The 19,834-nt window shown below is 40.4% G+C and overlaps 1 protein-coding gene across 2 annotated transcripts in view; it reads left to right on the forward strand.

Moving 5' to 3' along the window:
* Nucleotides 1–18,082, forward strand: part of LOC111866340 (tyrosine 3-monooxygenase) — a 69,335-nt gene extending 51,253 nt beyond the window's left edge. For both annotated transcript variants that reach the window (XM_033752201.1, XM_023855189.2), the window contains 7 exons: nt 1,495–1,678; nt 3,293–3,449; nt 5,956–6,152; nt 7,805–7,940; nt 11,945–12,071; nt 13,637–13,866; nt 15,902–18,082. In XM_033752201.1, coding sequence (XP_033608092.1) covers nt 1,495–1,678; nt 3,293–3,449; nt 5,956–6,152; nt 7,805–7,940; nt 11,945–12,071; nt 13,637–13,866; nt 15,902–16,079 — 1,209 coding nt within the window. In that variant the 3' untranslated portion in view covers nt 16,080–18,082. The remainder of the gene's footprint in view (nt 1–1,494; nt 1,679–3,292; nt 3,450–5,955; nt 6,153–7,804; nt 7,941–11,944; nt 12,072–13,636; nt 13,867–15,901) is intronic.
* Nucleotides 18,083–19,834: the final 1,752 nt, after the last annotated feature.

A 19,834-nucleotide genomic window follows, 5' to 3' on the forward strand; every position in this document is an offset into this window, starting at 1 on the left:
TGTAACTTTCGCTGGCCACTGCCCAGAGGGCCCAGGTAACCTCGCCAAGTTACACGAACATATGTCATTGATAGACACTTGTAGGAACACTCTACCAAAAGATCAGTTCTATGGAGCATGACCCTTCTTAATACCTACAAAAATGTCCTCATTTCATGGAACCTAAGATTCGTCAACATTTTCACAACAGCCTGATACTGGCCCATACCATGAGACAGATGAATCCAGTCGACGCAATCGGATCCAGTTACTTTAACGTCAATTTTAACATTATCCTTAAGCGGTAACGTTCCCACCTCATGACTCAAGGTACGCGGGTTCAAACCCGGCGGAGGTCGTGGAATTTTTAAGGGAGGAAAAATTCAGGGAACAAGTCCTCCGGGAGGGACTTTAAGCCGTGGGTCCCGTGTCGTAGCTTTACGGCACGTAAAAGAACCTCATGCCTCAAGGAGGCCTCTGAGCCAAATTATTAAGGACATTTCCCGCCCAACAATAGTCTCTAACGTCTCTGGTAGATGGGGGAAGCATCTAGATACCGCTGGGCCAGTAGAGGCCGAACTCGCTGGCTGAGTCGGGACTAATGACACGCACCAGTATCGGTAGGGTATAGAGACTGGTAGAATATCACTGGGGGACGTACAATAGACCACTGGTCGCGGTGCATGGGGAAACCCACCCCCTCCAATAATAATTCAATTCATGTTTATTTACGTGCAATAACTTAACAGCACAGTGGCTAATTACAAAGTTAGCACGAGTATATAAGGTACAGAAAATAATTAAAACAAAATACAAATATGACAAATAAATCTGTGAACATAAATCTAAAGAAGACTGAAATATATACATACATTTATGAAATATTACGAATGTTGCTAATACTGTTAGTAACTAAATACTAAGATAAGACAGCTGGGAGTGATAGCATAAAATTAATAACAAGTCAATAAATTAAAACCAATTACATAAGAAAATTAAAGTTAGCCGAGGTATACACATTTGTAGTGAATGAAAACACTAATCAAGTAACACCGTAAAAGGTTTGGTACATGCTTGTAAAATATGATATATAATAATAATAATAATAATAATAATAATAATAATATCCTTCTATTTATGTCTTGATCTCCTAAGTGGTCTCTTCTTTCCATCTGTGATTTCTAGTATCTCTTATGAGTATGACATAATCTGGCCAGTTAATCTGTCTTGATTAAATCATGCCAAAAATTAAGTTGGTGAAGAATATTGTGGAACCTGAAATCCGGAAAATGGGAGGCTTCGATGTGCACTTGTTTGTCGCACTATACAAGAAGACGAACGTTACGAAACTCACCCCATAAGATCCTGTCTCTGAAGTTCAAATACACCCAGTTCTCCTCAACAAGTACTCTCTTCTCACACTATTTAATGTGAAAGCAGACGTAGACCAAGACTACAGAACTACAGCTAACGGTTGAAAGGATCAAGTCCGAACTCCACCGCCATGTGTTTCAGAATTTCAAGGGAGCTGTGACGCACTTGGAAACGCGTACTTCCAAGCAAATGGGCATGCAGTTCGACATCCTTGTAAAAGTAGACATGTCCCGCCAGAACCTGCTGCTGCTGATCCGGTCGCTCCGTCAGAGCGCGTCCCTGGGCGGCGTCACTCTCCTCGCCGACAACAGCGTCAGCATTAAGGGTAAATCTACAGAATGTTGTAGCAATCACTAATGGAAGGCGTTACTCTGAAACAGTTACTGAGTTCTGGGCAATATCCATTGTCCTGTTTTTTATATGTATTTAAAACACAATGATTCGGAGAATGGAATATCTCTCAGCCTCCAAGGCGGAGACAGAATCCAGACTCCGAGACGTCGTGTATTAAATGGAAAAAACAGGACGATGTGTATTGTCCAAAACTCAGTAACTACATTAATACAGCATCGTCACAAACTCTTAGATATTAGTTACACTGTAAATTCAACTGTTGCAATGTTATTAAAAAAATTTTGACTATGGGTTCGATTTCGCTCTGTACACTTTATATTCCTCAAAATTCCTAAGATTTTTCATATGAATGGGATTAGATCTTCGTTATCACTTACTCCTATTCAAAACTTTTACATATTTTCTATCTAGTGTGAAAAGCACACACACAAGCTCTCTGAAATAATGATAAAAAGAACTATTTAAAAAAAGAGAATACCACTCAACCTTCATAAAATAATTTGAGTAAAAACATGAAAAAATGTAAACGGTACTACACAATATATTTGAGATATTAGAATATTCTCTAGAACTGTGCAAACAGCACTGTGACTACAATGTGTGGACTAAAACGAAAAAAAAAAAATCTAGACGGACTGCCCAAAACCGAAAATATAATTGCATCTTAGTATATTTAAAATCATAGTGCGAGTTCAGAGGGGTATGGCACTAACTTTATGCTTTTTATTAATGTTACGCCTAAGATTTCAGAGATACATGAGTTACTGTTGCAATAAATAACAGCGCAAAAGGTGGTAGATTATACAACTATTTCGATCACCTACGAACATAGTCATAAAAAACTAACTTTCTGAAAAGGACCGCGCCATAGCTCAAGCGGTTAGTAGCTGGCTTCCCACGGCGGCGGCCCGGGTTCGATCTCGGATCTGGTCAAGTGGGATTTGTGGTGGACAAAGTGGCGCTGGGGCAGGTGTTCTCCGAGTACTTCGGTTTCCCCTACCAATCTTCATTCCACAAATTGCTCCACAATCACCCTCACCTATCATCTGGGGCTGGTACAATAGGCCAGAAGTGGTCGCAGTACAAGGGACTTAGTCCCACCACACTAACAATAAAAAAACTTTCTGAAAATCTGAATACGTCAAAAAGATGACATTTATTTATTGAATTAAGCAGTGAGAAGCGATATATCTTCGAAAAGACAAACCAAATTTCTTCCATATTAAGAAGCTGGTTACGGGGGTAGACATGACCTTCAGAACAAGTTGGAAGCTCCAGATCAGTAGAAAAACTGAAGCTAGAAATAGCAAATTACAAATGAAATTATAATGAAAGTCCGGGAATACGTTCCTATAAGCAAGGAACGACAATTCTGGCACTGAAAATGTGTTCATGAAGAAAGCACCCTGGAAACAAACAGATGGCATCGACTTGCATCTATCCCCCATTCCCATCCCTGCAATGCATAATCTCATTTACAAAATGGAGAAGTTAGTTTTCAAACCATACTGAAGTTTGGTATGTGGCCAGCTCCAATACCAAATTCCCCATGGACAGAGAAATGAGCATGTATTTGTGATTGCAGATCCATGGTTCCCAAGACACGCATGTGAACTGGACAACTGTAACCATCTGATGACCAAGTACGAACCCGAGTTGGACATGAACCATCCTGGATTCGCCGACAAGACCTACCGCGAGCGTCGCAGAGAAATTGCAGAGATTGCCTTTTCCTACAAGTTGTAAGTCATTCCTAGCTCTTTTCGTTCGTTCATCAGCCTTTTGTTGGGCTCTGGCCTCCTCTTCAGTTCCGTGATCTTTACACAGTCAGTAGGACCCTTGAACGAGTGATCAGCCCATCGCAAGGCCGCTACCTACACACATAACGACACAAACACAGAATATACACAAGCACAGACATCGATACATTGAGTGGGATTCGAACCCACGATCCCAGCGTCAAAGCGAGCGAAGACAGTTCATGCCTTAGAGCGCACGGCCACTGTGATCGACTATTCTTAGCTTTTACAAAGTAGAATTAGCAGTGGATTTTTGTCCATTGGCCAATAATATTAAAGTCTAGGCAGTTGCGCTGCCTAATTTCTTGGTGGTTTGTGACAAGAGTCGATTCATTATGGGCCTTCTACGAGTAATATTATGATGGAAACTATCCATTGTCTGAGATATCTGTTGGGGATATGGACCCAGGTGTGCAGCATTTCTGCTTCGTATTCGGGATGACCCGGGCTCAGATTTCGAGATACTTGAAAATGCGTAAAACCACACATTTTCTGTGAGCGAAAAACTAAAGAGACGTTTCATGGGAACCATACTATAAGCTGCATGGAAAATGTAAGCTTTTATATCGTATTCCCTGTGCTCTACGATAACCAAACGGACAACAACACCTTGCAGATGCCCAAAGGTATGGAAGCCATATGTAAGTGTTAAAACAAATTCAGAATGGCAGCGAAACCGTACAAAAGGTCAGATATATAAAGTTTACCGCCAAACGGCAGTGAATTCAAAAGGCTTCATACAAGCTGTGCAGGGTCTTTCCGCTGATATAACTTGTTTCTCCTGACATAAACACACACTCTATCACAACCATACTGTTTCCTTTTAATTTATCACACTGTCAGGACTTCAGAATGTACGGCGTTCAATGGTAGGGTGGTCAGTGAATAATGAATTGGAAAGGAGGTGGAAGTAATCCGTTGTGGCCTATTTGAACTGCTATCCCAGCACTTGAATGGAAGGACTGAGGAAAACCATGAAAAGCCTAAGCTGGTATAGTCGGTCTGCAGGCGAGTTTTGAACTCAGAACTTCCCAATACGAAGGTGTGCTACAGACTTAGCCGCTGCCTTCTGTATTACTGTCATTGCCATCACAACAGTAGCAATAGTAGGCTCAGCATGCAAAGCTCAGGTGTGTCGGTTTCAGTAGTCTCAATACTGTGTACGTGAGTGTAGCATTATTAATGTATTCGGGAGGCAACGTTCTAGTCTTGACCGAATTACTGGATAACTTTTATCAAATATCTGACTTCATACTAAATTTCAGACCCTGCTTGAGTTCGATACCCGGCGAGGCAGTCATTTCTGTCTTTATCACCGCTTACAGGTCCACCCAGCCTCCCACCCAATGGGAACAAGGCCTCTTTTCTTGAGCGATCTTTACGGTATGCGTCTTGTTTTGTGTCATGGTGACAAAAATGGGGCCGTTTACACAACAGAAATATCTATGAATGTAAACAAAGGCAAATCGATACTACTGTATCACCTTTCGTTTATTGGGTAAAGGTTTTCTGCTACATGTTTCGACCCTCAAGAGGTCGTCATCAGAAATACTTACAAGAATTCAGTCTTAGTTCTTGCACTGTATTTTAATATGGATCCATATTGTTAAAATTTGTTTTATTTTTGATAGCGAAAAATATCTTATCGTTAAATATATCTAATAAATATACATTAAAATACTCGAATAATATAGTTTTAACTTTTTTAAATATTAAGACATAACTTTTATATAGTCCGGAATTTAATGTTACATAGTTATTAATGTAATTTTGTCCTCGAAGATTAAAATTAAAGATTATTTTTAATCAGAATTTTTTAATTAACCACTAAAGATGGGTTAGCGATACAGAGTTCATTCTAAGATAAGCTTAACGTCAGGAGTAGTTATGGTGGCCAGCACGTTTTGTCGTGGTTATAAGTTGATAAGTTGATAGGTCGCAGGTCCGCAACGCGAGAGGGGCCCTCCTCAGAATCCCCGTAACGTTGATTTACTTCTGAAAGATGGGTTATTCAGTATTTATAATGTGTTTTATATATAATTTAGGAGTTGCGTGATGTATAATTGGTATTGTAAAATAGTCACATTTTGTCGGGTAAAGGTGGCTCGCTGGTTTTTCTGTCTTGTGTCATTGTCATCTAGTTTTGATCTTGTAAGTAGAGAGTTTACTGTAGCTGTAGTATATATGTGATTCCCTATATTATGTTCCTTGAGGTTCAAGCGGCGGGATCTTGGAGCTCACAACTCACTTCCTTCTTCCTAGAGACAATTAAGTATATTCTAATCTTTGCCTTTCTATAGAGGAGGCGTGAATATAAAGATTTTTGTGTATAATTCTTGGAATTGAGGCACCTTGCTAAGATTTGAGGCACCTGTAAATAGAATTACGAGATTGACTCTCAGTTATCTGTTGGTGGAAGCTGAACTAATAGCCTCCTGACTCTTTGCAGTGGCGATACCATTCCGCGCATAGAATACACCTCTGAGGAGATCTCCACGTGGACAGCTGTGTTCAACACTGTCCTGGAGCTGATGCCTAAGCACGCCTGCGCAGAGTACCGCCGCGTATTCAAGATATTGCAAGATGACGGTATCTTCAGACCTGACCGGATCCCACAGCTCGAGGAGATGTCCGCTTTCATGAAGAGTAAGTAACGGCCGACATGTTCTTCTCCTTTCGCTACGTCATATTGAAAAAGCAGTCACAGAAAGTCAATGAGTGGTCTTAGGCTTTCTGATTCAACAGGGGGAAGAAAATTCCTTGTCTTAAACAATGGCATGCTATGAAGTATCATACTAGAACTTGGAAGGGCCTAAGCAACGGAAAGTGGATGAGATCTGGAAATTGAAGTGACAGGGCTCCTTACCTGTCTCTACCAGTCATGTGATTGTTTCCTTTAAGAGACAAAATGATTATTATAAAGTGGACATTGTATTAATTAGTTCACGATACAAAGTGTTCAGACCAAATGTCACCCTCATACGTTTGATATGTCGTGCCTTGAATCCTATGAATTTATACATTGTTACGAGTATTTGCGTTTTCGCTCATAAAAAAGGTATATTGCATCAAAACTAATATTAAGATGAAAATTAAAATTAAAATTGGAGTAAAAGTTATCAAAATCTCTGTCCAGTTCAACAATATAGTATTTGACGTAAACGTGGCTGCGTTTTTATCTGTTTTTATTGGAGATATTTTTCTTGTCGTCGCTTGTTATCTTGTCTTTGGTGTTGCCTGTATTTTCATGTTCATTTTAAAGTAAGACCTTCGCTTTGTATCAAGAATGAAAATGCAAATAACTTTACAAAACTCATGGGTCAGAATATAAAACACATGTAAACAGCCGAGGATGACCAAAACTAATGAATTCAATGTCCAGTGTCTTTGTAATTAATTAATAAATTATTCACTCACTCACTCACTCACTCATGGAGCCGAGCCCTTCTTGAGAAGCCGCCAATTGTGCAGCTACTCAAGAATTTCTCACCATTTTATGGAACCCGAAGGTTCATTACCGTGCTCACAAGGGCCTCCCACTGGTCCCTATCCTGAGCCAGATCGATCCAGTCCACACTATTCCATTCTACCTTCTTAAGATTCATTTTAATGTTATCCAACCACTTACATCTTGGTCTTCCTAGCGATTTTTTCCTTCTGGTTTTCCCACCAATATGCTACATGCATTCCTTTTCTCCTTCATTCGTGCTACATGCCCTGCCCATCTTATCCTCTTTGACTTGATCATTCTAATTATATTTCGCGAAGAGTAAAAGTTATAAAGCTCCTCATTATGTAGTTTTCTCCAATCTCCTGTCACTTCATCCCTCTTCGGTCCAAATATTCTCCTCAGCATCCTGTTCTCGAACACCCTCAGTCTATGTTCCTCCTTGTTTCACATCTATATAGAACCACAGGCAAAATTATAGTTTTATATACACTAATTTGCATGTTTCTATACAACAGACGAGAAGACAAAAGGTTCTGGACTGAAAGGTAGCAAGCATTAAATTAAAAAATTATTTTACAATCGAAAAGCATTAGTGGCTTGTTGTGTAGAGTGATGGATGAGTGTAACCAAGATGTACAAAAGTAAGTGAAGACGGTGAACTTGACAGGTTTTATTCTTCATCTGGTGTCGTAAGTAGAGTCAGTTTCTGAAGCATTATGGTCTAACTAGAAAGTGAGACGATGGAAAATGCGCACACATGTGTCAGTTAACACTGAATGAATCTCATTTTTCAGTAGTCGGTCTACAATTGCAATTTAAAACCGACTGTTGTGCTATTCATTTTCAGAGCATACTGGCTTCACTCTCCGCCCGGCCGCTGGTCTGCTCACTGCCCGCGACTTCTTGGCCAGTCTCGCTTTCCGTGTGTTCCAGAGCACGCAGTATGTGAGACACCACACCTCGCCATACCACACACCGGAGCCGTAAGTGTCTGCCAGGAACAAGTTTACTTGAATCGGACAACCTTTGGCGTAAACGCAGTTCACAGCGGAAGAGATAATGAATACTTGTTTCAGGCTCATTACTTGGAGCAGGCACTAATTAAATGTAACAAGATGTTACAACTTATACATGATACAATGCGACATGGACTGTAAAATGGTTATCAAATAGCACACTTTCACTTGCGAATGTGATCATAAAGCCAAATCTCCGTATTCTTCTCCAGTCGAGGTAGCTAGGCCGATATTCTGACGGAGGGATACAAAAGGGAATCTCATGTGTTCATGTCTTCTGTCATTTTCGTGAATCGTCTGTATCATTCTGTTATTATATCCTTCTTCTTAACCGACCATATTTTCATGCTGAATGCCTACAACATCATTCAGTATTCTTCATCTCATCCTCATATTTATTGGCTACGTCTGTCTGTGTAGAGCACAATAATTTTAACTTTCTTCCTCTTCTAGGTTCATTCCTTCCCTTGTGCCCACGGAGCCCTAGTCAAACAAAGTTCCGCCTTACTAGCGAGATCTCGATCCGCAAACCCAAACTGGCCCCACGACAATGCACACCTGCTGAGGGCCCTGCTTCGATACTTCAAAGTCATGACAGATCCCACTGGCATTCCGAGTGTAAAGAACAGGGGGAAATTCAAATATCCCCTATTATGAAGCCGTGATTTTAAGCATGGCTACCAGCTTCTCTTCTGACCTTCCATTGTCTCAACGAGGGTGCCTCATCTTCCGTTGGTTGCGCAGATCTTTTTAGTCTTGATTTTATAGTTACTAAATATTATTTTCAACATACTTCTCTTATTCATACACCAGTGGGAAATTCAAACATACTTTCATAAGACTTTTCTTCTGTAGGGTTTCCTGCACAACGCATAAGTTGCCATGTTTCTTGCAGTAAATGAGTCTACAATGAAAACTTAAGGGTTCCTGTGTGCGGTTCCTTGACCTACAAGCTCTAACACAGTAACGTGATCTAGCCAGCATATCTTCAGGAAACACATCTCCATCCCTCATTACTCACTACACCTTCATCGGCCCACAGTTGGTGATGGCGCCAATGGTGGTATGGCCGTCCTAACCAAGGGCTACATTTTCTCTGCTTCACCCAACAACCAACCTCTATGACCTATCATAATCCCCTTTCCAAATTACCCACTCTTTCATTTACAATTTGCAACATTTATCTTCCATCGACTTGGCTAACTGATTTCGCATCTGCCTCCACTGTTTATTCTTCTTGAGTACTTAACACAATCATCCCAGAACAGAGACATTCCATTGTCAAAGATTAAAATGTAGCGGGAACAAGAAATGGAGAATGTAAGCACCGCCCTCTAGTCACAGGGGAAAGGATTAGTCAGCATGTAAAAGGCTATTATAGTCCTTAGCAGTCCTGGATATCCATTAATGCGAGAGGAAGGAAGAGGTAACCTAGCAACGTATTCAACCCACTCAATTATCGCTGCCCCTCCCCCAGCTGCAGCCGCGGGCAGGAAATGTATCAAGAAGAAAAGAAGGAAAAGTAATCGCGGAAGTTCAGAGGGATTTCAAACGAAACAAGGGAAGTGGGACACTCGCCCCTGCAGAAGTTCAATAAATTGACTCTTGGATTTCATCTTAAGTTATTAAAGGATAAACTTCTAATTGATTATTAAGGAATGAATTAAGTTGACTGTAAGGTTCGCAAGTTACATTATTCACCGCGATATTAGTAGTGTTTCACAGTTCCGTTGCGGAACTATCTATAGAGAACTGCTGTAGAACACGTAGATCTACCCAATTTCGTGTCGAATTTAGGCTGCATACCAGGATGAATATATGCCACGAAATTGGGTAGGTTTGGCTTATATACGGGAAGTAAGAGACCTAACAGGTATTTTAAGAAAACAGACTGTAGAACAGCGAGCAGAATGCTGCGACAATAAAAAAAATAGAGGTGAAAAAACAAATATATCAAGGAGCAATAACTAGGTGTAGCAAAAGTGTTAATCGAGGCAACATAAGGCAGTACAGAGGAGTCAGTTTGTCGTTGATATACGACACATAATGTAGGATACAAGTTATCAGAAAGTGGAATGAACTGAAATATCAGTTGGCAAGGAATTGTGGACTTTATCTGATAATCCAGTGCACATCTTTCCTAATTTTGAATAATTTATACTCTGAATATGATAAACCATTTGGATGTACTAACATAAAAATAACGAAACACATTCTGTAGCATAAAGAAATATGTTGAGGCAGAAGACAATATTGGGGAATATGCGAAGTTTGAGCAAGCCTGACCTAATCCTTCCAGCCGCAATATGGTCCTGGGGTCTACTCGGCTAGCATCAGAATTGAGTACCAACAATCTTCCTGGGGGTAAAGGGCGGCCGGCGCGTAAGGCTGACAACCTTAGCGCCATCTGTGAGCCGATTTTCTTGAAAATGTGGGAACCTCGACGTCTCACAACCCTATAGGCCTCCACGGCCTCTTATACGGATAGCTTTACTTATTAACATAATGATACAGTTTTGTGCCAAAATGGCATTAGTCCTATCACGTTCCCAATTTCAAACGATGGACAAAGCCAATGCAACTGCTATAATGTACGGATCCCGTAGCGTTATTCCGTCCTGTCTGGTAATGAGTTTCCCAGTTCAGTTATCCCTCTGTTCTGCACGTAGGCACAGATTCTGAACAAAACTCAGAAGTCGCAGTTTTTTCATAACGTATAAGTGATTCGTATGACCTGGCCAGACAAACTCTAGGGCCTCTCGAGCCTTCCGTTGAGTGGATACCGGTGGGTCTTGAGCGCTGGACGCTGTAAGTTCGAAGCCAGGCTCGGCACGAAACCTAAAATTATATAAATTTTCAAACATTCATGGAAAGATGCAATGAGGTCCTTCTACAAGGTAGTGCTGCCAGAAGATACAACAGCAGAGCGGAAACCCAATCATCTTTCCAACTCTTTCTCACAATTCGATTATCTACTATCAGTGTGCTATAGCATAGCAATGATGAGACTGCTAATGACATCACATCATCACTAAAAGCTTCAGTTAATTGGTATGACATGAAGTGGTCCCGCCCTCCCGCCGCCCTGTCCTAGCAACAGGGCTACCAGCCGGCCCTAGCCATGCGTGAAGCAGTCGCCATGAGTAGGAACAGCTCAGGCACGTCGTAAGTTCCAGCAGGGTTCACACCTCATTCTGAAGTCGTCGAGTTCGAATTCCGAGCGCGTGCTTCTCTACTTTAAGAAAGGCTTTTATCACACGAACTCTAGCCCAAATAACGACGCTTACGACTTATATTAGGGAGGTGCCCATTTCGAATTTCGGCCCCGACACCAACTATTATAACGGAGGTTTTGTGGTTTTCCTCAGCCCCTCCATAAAATGCCGGATATTATCTCAAATCATGGTACAATCCATTCTTTCCACATTCTTTCCATTTCATTATTGGCTGAATACCCTACCATCCAGCACTACGCAGTCAGAGCTGCTGACCTAAAATACGAGTAAATCATTAATAAATTAAGGTTTTGTCTTGGTTATCCTCAGTCTGTCTAGGCAGACGGCAGTATAGTTTCTTAAAGTATGCCACCCTTGTGAACCAAGCGGTTAGCGTACGAGCCTAATATTCAGAAAGTTCCGGGTTCGATCTCATCCGTTACCAGCACTCTTAAACGGGAAATAAAAAATGTATGTTAGTATAATGATAATCACCTAAATACAGCAGCAAAATGAACTCCGAAACCTGGTGTATAATCAGTCAAACTGACTTATACCTCAAAGAATGGCAAATTTTCAACATCATCTCTACATATAAAACCATGAAGCTTACTCGGACCTCTTGATTATGTCTCTTTTACGTACGTACTTCCTTAATTTGCAAACGAAAGTCATGTACACCTCCACGATATGTGACAAACACTTGAACTTAAGGATAACAAAAAATATGCGTTACGAAATGTTCCCTTGTTGCAGAGACTGTATCCACGAGATGCTGGGTCACATGCCCCTACTGGCTGACCCCAGTTTCGCGCAGTTCTCCCAGGAAATCGGTCTCGCTTCCCTCGGAGCATCGGACGCAGAAATCGAGAAGCTCTCAACGGTAAGTTTCTGTTTCAATACCACGTGACATTTACATGATTATATAGGTATGTACGTAATCATTCTGTGCTGCAACCTCCGACCTCTGACCTGCTGTTTGTGAACACTTCACCTCTTGATACAGTTTCAAACTGGCCAGTGTTTTTCTTTCATGTTCCTATCTCCTCTTCAAAATATTTTTAAACTGGTATTATTTCCCCGTAATACATTTCGTTAACTACCTGCCGAATAAAACAAAAGTCCACGCAACACAGAAACTAATAGTTGCGCAGACAGCCAAGAAATTATCCTCCTTTTATGAAACCCAAAAATGCATTCCTGTGTTCACAACTGCCAGATGCTGAGTCCTCTACTGAACCAGTTGTCTCCATACGTCCTGTGTAAGACATATCTCCATGTTGTCATCCCTTCCAAGCCTAAATATTCGAAACTGCCTCTTCCTCATATCTTCCTGGGGGTAAAGGGCTGCCGGCGCATAAAACTGACAACCTTACCGCCATTTATGAGCCGATTGTTTAGAAAGTGTGGAGGCCTCGACGTCTCACAAACCTGTGGACCTCCACGACCTGTTACAGGGCTAGCTTTACACTTTCTTATGTTTCCCGAAAAAAATTTTATTTAATTTCTCATCTTTACCTTGCGTGATACATGTTTCGGCCATCTTATCATCCATGATTTGGTCAACCTAATAATGTCCGGTGAAGAGCGGAAATTATGAAACTCATCATTATGTAATTTTCTCCGGTCTCCTTCTTATAGCTCGGTTAAGGCCGCGCCATAGATCTGGCGGTTAGTCGCCGGCTTACCACCACAGCGGTCCGGGTTCGACCCCGATTTAAGTCATGTGAGATTTGTGGTGGACAACGTGGCACTGAGGCAGGTTTTCTCCGAATACCTCTGTTTCCCCTGCCAGTATTCATTCCACCATTTGCTCCGCGATCACCCTCACCTAACATCCGTGGCTAGTGCAGTAGGCCAGTAGTGGCCGCAGTACCAAGTGCACTCAGTCTCATCCCATGAGAAGAATATAAAAAAGCTCGATTACAATATGATGGCACATGTGCACATGTCCGTGTATGGGCGGAACGGATGAGTCCATATTCTCTTACAGAAGCTGTGAGAGCTAGCCAGTTCAGTCCCCTGCTGGTAGCTAGTTTCTGTGTTGGAGTGTCTTGTATAGGCTTACTCACTCTGCTATCCTCGTTCTCCTTCAATTCCCCTTCTTAGTACACGTTTGTGCCATCACATAGTAATCGAGCTATGTATCCTCTCTACAAGAAATTCTTCAACAATTTTCTCTCAAACACCCTCGATAAAAATTCTTCAGTTGGAGTAAGAAACCGGCATTCACACCTATATACAAATATGCAAAAGTAGTTCTGAATAATGTCTGACTAAACTTCAGATGAACAGAGAGCAGATGGGAAGATGCAGCTATTATGAACTGAAGTAAAAAACTTTCCATGGATTTAATCTTCTAGATATAACTGTCGTTCCTCAGTGCTTAACTCTGCCGCACTGAGAAGGCACTGGTAGCTGCCCTGATGCAGTTTTCCATTCCGTTAGGTCTACTGGTTCACGGTGGAATTCGGCTTGTGCAAGGAGGCCGGCCGGGTGAAGGCGTACGGAGCCGGTCTGCTGTCAAGTTACGGCGAGCTCCTTCACGCCATATCAGAGAAACCGGAGCATCGGCCCTTCGAGCCCGCCCTCACTGCAGTCCAACCTTATCAGGACCAGGAGTACCAACCTATCTACTATGTGGCGGAGAGCTTCGAGGACGCCAAAGACAAATTCAGGTAATATCACGAATCAGTCTTATGAACAACTGCGATAATGGCGAATTCCATGGGATCCAATTTTAAAATAAAATTTTGAACCATTCAGCTAAGTTTCTTAACTTGGGACTCTTTTGAATGATTAGACTGGTTGATTATTTCATGTATTATATAACGACAAATATTCAATTACATAGTTACATAGTGTTACTCTAGCACTTAGGGAGACTCATTTCTCCTGGGGTACATTAGGAGTGTACCCTTCTGTAGGTGTGACGTGACATCTCCCAGCATTGGTATGGCTCCACTCCGATGGCATGACTTGGGGTGGTCTGAAGGTTCGTAAGGATTGGGTGGCTGCAGCACGCAAAGATTGAAAGCTCTGCTACACTTTAAATTACTTAAGTCTTAAAACATGACGCAAACGATATTTGGTCAAAACGTCAGGGTACACAAAGAGGTTCCATGGTAAGCCCCAGATTTTGGGCGTTGATCAATGATTAACGTCACTGTTAACCCTCCAGGAAATTATAAATTCTCGCTCCTTGACGAATCCGAGTGATTTTCTTGGGGGGAGTGCGTTTACCGGTCTCCACGTCGCTTCGAGTTGCCACGATTCCTTTATTCATCAGGCTGAAGCTACAGAACGTGTGTGTACATATTTTCTGGTGTCTGACGGGTCTTAGTCTGGTTCACATTCTCATTATGGTGGTATTCTTGATAACTTTAGGGAAGGTGGCGACATGTTTCTGTTACCGACAATTTAATTTTATTCACCTTAAAAGCATGGTTTCACATAGGTTATATGATTCATTCTAGGTTCATTCAGTGATCTATCTTGAATGCGTTAGCTGTCCTCACAACATACGTAGCTTTTGTAGGTAATATAATATAATTTTAATTGTTTCTTGCATCCTGTTGTGTATTTAATTAATATTAGAGTCAATTTTACCGAAAGGAGGAAGGAAAAAGACCACTAGCAAGACATACACGTAGGTGGGAGGGTAATATTAAAATGGATCTCGGAGAAATTTTATGGAGTATTATGGATTGAATTCATCTAGCTCGAAATAGGGGCCAGAGACTGGCTCTTGTGAACACGGTAATGAACACTAGGTATTTATAAAATTTCGAGAAATTCTTGAGTAACTGAGAGACTGCTGGCTTCTCAAGAAGGACTAAGCTCTATGGAGTTAGTTGCTCCTATAAGTTATCTGCAAGGACTGAGGAAAACCACACAAAATAGCTAGATCAGTATAACCAAACTCCTGGCTGAGATTCAAGCACATATTTCCCAGATACGAAGTATGAATGCTAACTATCTGGCCAAGATGTTCGGAGACGATCAGAAACCTTCATCATAATTTATATATGGACAGCGCCTTCATTAACTTACTTCGTTCTAAAGTAGAAGTTAAGATCTTCATTACTGCAGCTCTAGGCTATCATGCACATCTGTCTCATTTCCGTAAATTATCATGTAAACCTGGTTCCACATTTCACCGTAGTGACCACCCTGATGGACGCTTGGCAATAGTACTCGTAGATCCTTATGGTAAATCCCCTTGTCGCTTGAGCAGCGAAAGCTTCAGCCTGTGCTTCTTGCATTAAATCGTAAACACAGAATCTACATTTCAAAACACAAATCTGAAACAGATCTAAAAACTGTCAGACACCGTCTAGTTCTTCGGCACAAAACAGTAGTGAAACTCTTTAACAAGTAAAGAGCCAAGTTTGCATTAGACCTATGAAATTCATGAAATTCGATCATTCCGAAACAATTCTGGGTTCCTTAAACATCATTAATACATGAATAAACAATATCAGATGTTTGTTACGTCACTGCTATTGGAATTCTAATTCTATAACCTCGGTCTTCAATACATATTGTGTGCATTAGAATAAGGCTATTTCATAGCACGTGTACTCTGTTTATCAGTGTCTTGAAAGTTAATTAATAATTTTTTTATTTATCGCATTGGTTTGACTGTTAAAACATAAAAGAGTCGGTAGATATTTTCAATACATTTAAATAAACGGTTTCCTCTCTCCACAGACGGTGGGTGGCTACAGGAATGTCCCGACCCTTCGAGGTGCGTTTCAACCCTCACACACAGCGCGTTGAAGTTCTGGACTCAGTTGAACGACTCGAGAACCTCATGTCGCAGCTGAATCTCGAGATCCTGCATCTCAATAACGCATACAACAAGCTTAAAAATTCAACGATGGCGTAAAACCGTGGTGTGACGTGACTATTTGTTTCACCCGCTGTTCAAGAACCTTCCTCCTACTCTCATCCCATGCCGAGACTAAATGGGTAATCACATGAGGGGAATGTGTTCACATGGACTTAACGACACATTTGTTTCGTTAAGTTCTAGAACTCAGTTGAAAACGCATGTAATTTGTCTCTACTCAAGCACCATGGTGATTTCCCAAAGATCTGCACACTGTTCAAATGGCTGTGGTGAAGATTGTCTATGTTATTGAGGTCCTTAACTTCAGCTACTTTCTATTACTTAGTCCAAATTTGACAGTGGTTGATGAATACTGCCTGCTATTTTAAAAAACAGTATATTGACAGTAATATTGGAGTCTTGAATTTGCATGAAATTTCGTGAAAGGCTAGTAACATTCTTCACTTGAGAAATTTCTGGTGCCTTCATGGCACTGTGTAAGTTATGCAACTCTGGCTGAGGTTTTCAGGTTACAGCATGATGTTTCAAGAAAGGCTCTCATACCTCCATGGCACCACATGTGTCATGCAACTCTGGCTCCTAGGTCGCCAAGTCAGCTGTTCATATGCCACATGCTGGTAATGCACCTGGAGGACTCATTATGGCACCACAGTCACGCGACTACAACTGTCCATGTGACATGATGGTAACACACCAGATGAACAGAGCTCTCTCATGGCTGCATGTATTCAGTGTGCTTGATGGGTATTTGAAACCCAAGTCGTCCTCCTTTCCATTTTCCTCAAAGCACTAATCATGTAAATAGTGTTCATCATCCTATAATTAGTATTATTATCTTTAATTGTATTGCTCCTTGTTGTACCTGTAGCACAGCTTTCTTGATAGTGGACACAGTGAGTGAACTTCCAGTGTTACAGAAAGTGATGCAAGTGGTCAGTTTTCCAGAGTTTATAAATTGGCACTACCAAATAAGAGCTTATTTTGTTGATTATAAACTGGGCAAAACCTTCCTAACATTCTGATCCGTATATCCTCAAACTTGCAGGATGTTTGGAAGCTAATTTATGGCACACCACATTTAAAACAAATACATTGGTTAATTATCCAGGAGGCTGTGTCTCATACATTGTTAATGAGATTCCTATTAGTGATGTATGTCCACAGGACAGTCGGTGTAACTGAAGAGAATGAATGCTTCTGCGCTCTATATGTCTTGTAATTAAATTAATTATATTTTACTTATAATATCTTCTTTTTTATTTCCATGACTGAATGAATGAATTATGACAGTAGACCTATACTTATTTCAGCAAAAATATATATTATTTTTGTATATTATATTTCTCATTTCCTACATGCACATGAGTAGTCCATGTCTGCAAGTTTACATACAAATCAGAAATATGTATATCAAACTACTGATATCAAGAAAATTGTAAAAGTGTCTCTTCTGAACAATTATGGCTTGTGATCCTAACATTATATTCTATGTTCTCAAAATATTATCACAAAATAAAATTTCTTTATTGTAATAAGCACAATCTTCAGAAAGATTATTTTATTTAAATTCGCATCTATGAAGATCTAATAACATATATTTTGTTCACATAAGAGTTCCTCAAATTTATTTCATGCACATATGATAGTGGGATATCTGCAAATTATTATTAATTTTTAGCCTGTAATTTGTAAGAGTATTATTATTCAATGATTATTAAGATATTTTTCCCACACAAAGCTAAGACATATGTTGCATAATAGCACAACAGAATTTTAAATACTATTAGCATAGAATGCTTGAGTGGTTATAAACTATCTCAACATCTATGCAAGGATTCTGGAACTTTTATGACAGGGAAGAAACAATATAAAGAAAAAACACAAAATGCATATAAAAATTTGTGTATAAAATACATGTATATTGTGGTTGTAGTTCCATGATATGTCCTGCATCTGTATTTCTTTGGCTGTCTTAATCTGAGTTGATGAGTTGATGGCTGGATGTATCCACCTTCACAAATAAATGGTTATCAATTGCACATTATGTTTTTTGTTTTGTCTGTACTGTATTCAAATTTCACTTCGATTGTCCAGAATACGTTTTGAAAACACAAAATATCTGATAGATTGTTGATCTGTTTAAATCTATACTGATGATCTCAAATAATTTTGTCTACATCTATATTATGAGGGAGAGTCAGTAAATAGGCCACAAATGAAAGTAAAACAGCTGTAATGGATGTAGTAGGTTTTCTATGTATATCACTAGGTAGCAGCACAGTCCAGCTTCATGAAAGTAGTAGACGTCCATATACATGTTCAGAGGCTGGTTTCTGTTGCGCTTGGAGAATGTGCTACCGAAGAGAAGCGTTTGGCTGTGCGTTTCTATTATGGGGGGGGGGACAGAATAAGAATTATATTCAGTAAGGAAAATTTCCTGTTTATGATGGGAAATATTTGTTGTGCAATGCAGTTCAAAACTGAGTCGAATACTTCTCTCAAAGACTTTTGAAAGTCGTTGACAGTGTAACCCTGTTGAGATTACGACAGGACCAACTGTGCAGTGGGTGGAAGAGTTGATTTGAGCTGACAGAGAGATAAGAGTAAACAGTGTAGCAACTGCACTATAGTGCTCCCACGGTTTAGCATACAGCGCAATGCATGATTGTTTGAAGTTTTAGAAAGTGTGAGCATGGTGGATGTCCAGAGAACTGAAGGGTCGAGAGAAAATGAATTGAATTAATCTGTCCTTGATACATCTGTTACAGTGTGCAGATGAAGGAGAAGATATGCTTAAAAGAATTGTTACTGGGCACGAATCATGGATGCATCACTACCATGCCAAAATAAAGCGTTCTTCAATGCAATTGAAACACCCAAGTTCACCTTCAACCAAAAAGTTTAACACTATGCTATCACCAGTTAAGGTTATGCTTACTATGTTTTGGGATTCTCAGGGGTTACTGTTAGCCCATTTTCGGAAACATGGTGAAGATGTGAATTCTGCATTGTACTGTGAAGTTCTGTTGAAGCTTTGGGATGAAATTCACAGAAAACATCCAGGTCAACTGGAAAGAGGGGTACTGCTTTATCATGACAGTGCCAGACCCCATATATCTGGAGCAACCCAGGAGAGAATTCAACAACTACAGTGGGAACTTCTTGAACATTCACCTTACAACCCAAACTTGGCCCCTACTGACTTCCATTTGTTTGATCAGCTAAAAAAAAAACACCTTGGTAGCAAACGTTTTACTAATGATGAAGAGGTTGAAATGGAAATGCAAAAGCTGTCGAGACAACAGTCAAAAGACTTCTATGCTGTGGGTTTCAATGCACTGGTAAAGCAATGGAACATGTGTATCAATGCTGATGAAGGATACGTTGAGAATTCAATGTTTTTTCCAGATTCACATATCACATGTTTTACGTTTGATATTCATTTGTGATCCATTTACTCAGTCCCCCTTGTATTCCAAGAATAAGCCCTTACTCTGCAAGAATTTGTGCAACATAGATCATGTTTGGCTGTATGCACTACACAGCTTCATCCTGGTAAGTTCACTGAATTTTGAGGTTCAGTGATGAGTATTTCTGCTTCACATTGACATTGAGCAAGGAGGCAACATATCTTGAGTTGTTCTGTCAGTCTCTCGAAACAAATATCGGGACTGTACACTAGAATAGGCCATCACCCCCCCCCACAATATTTCATTCCATAATTTGGAAATATTTTTATTATTCAATATTAATTAAGAGACTGTTGAAATAAATAAGTGTTCAAAACACCA

Source organism: Cryptotermes secundus, unplaced genomic scaffold (assembly GCF_002891405.2).
Source record: "Cryptotermes secundus unplaced genomic scaffold, Csec_1.0 scaffold40, whole genome shotgun sequence".
Classification (NCBI taxonomy): domain Eukaryota; kingdom Metazoa; phylum Arthropoda; class Insecta; order Blattodea; family Kalotermitidae; genus Cryptotermes; species Cryptotermes secundus.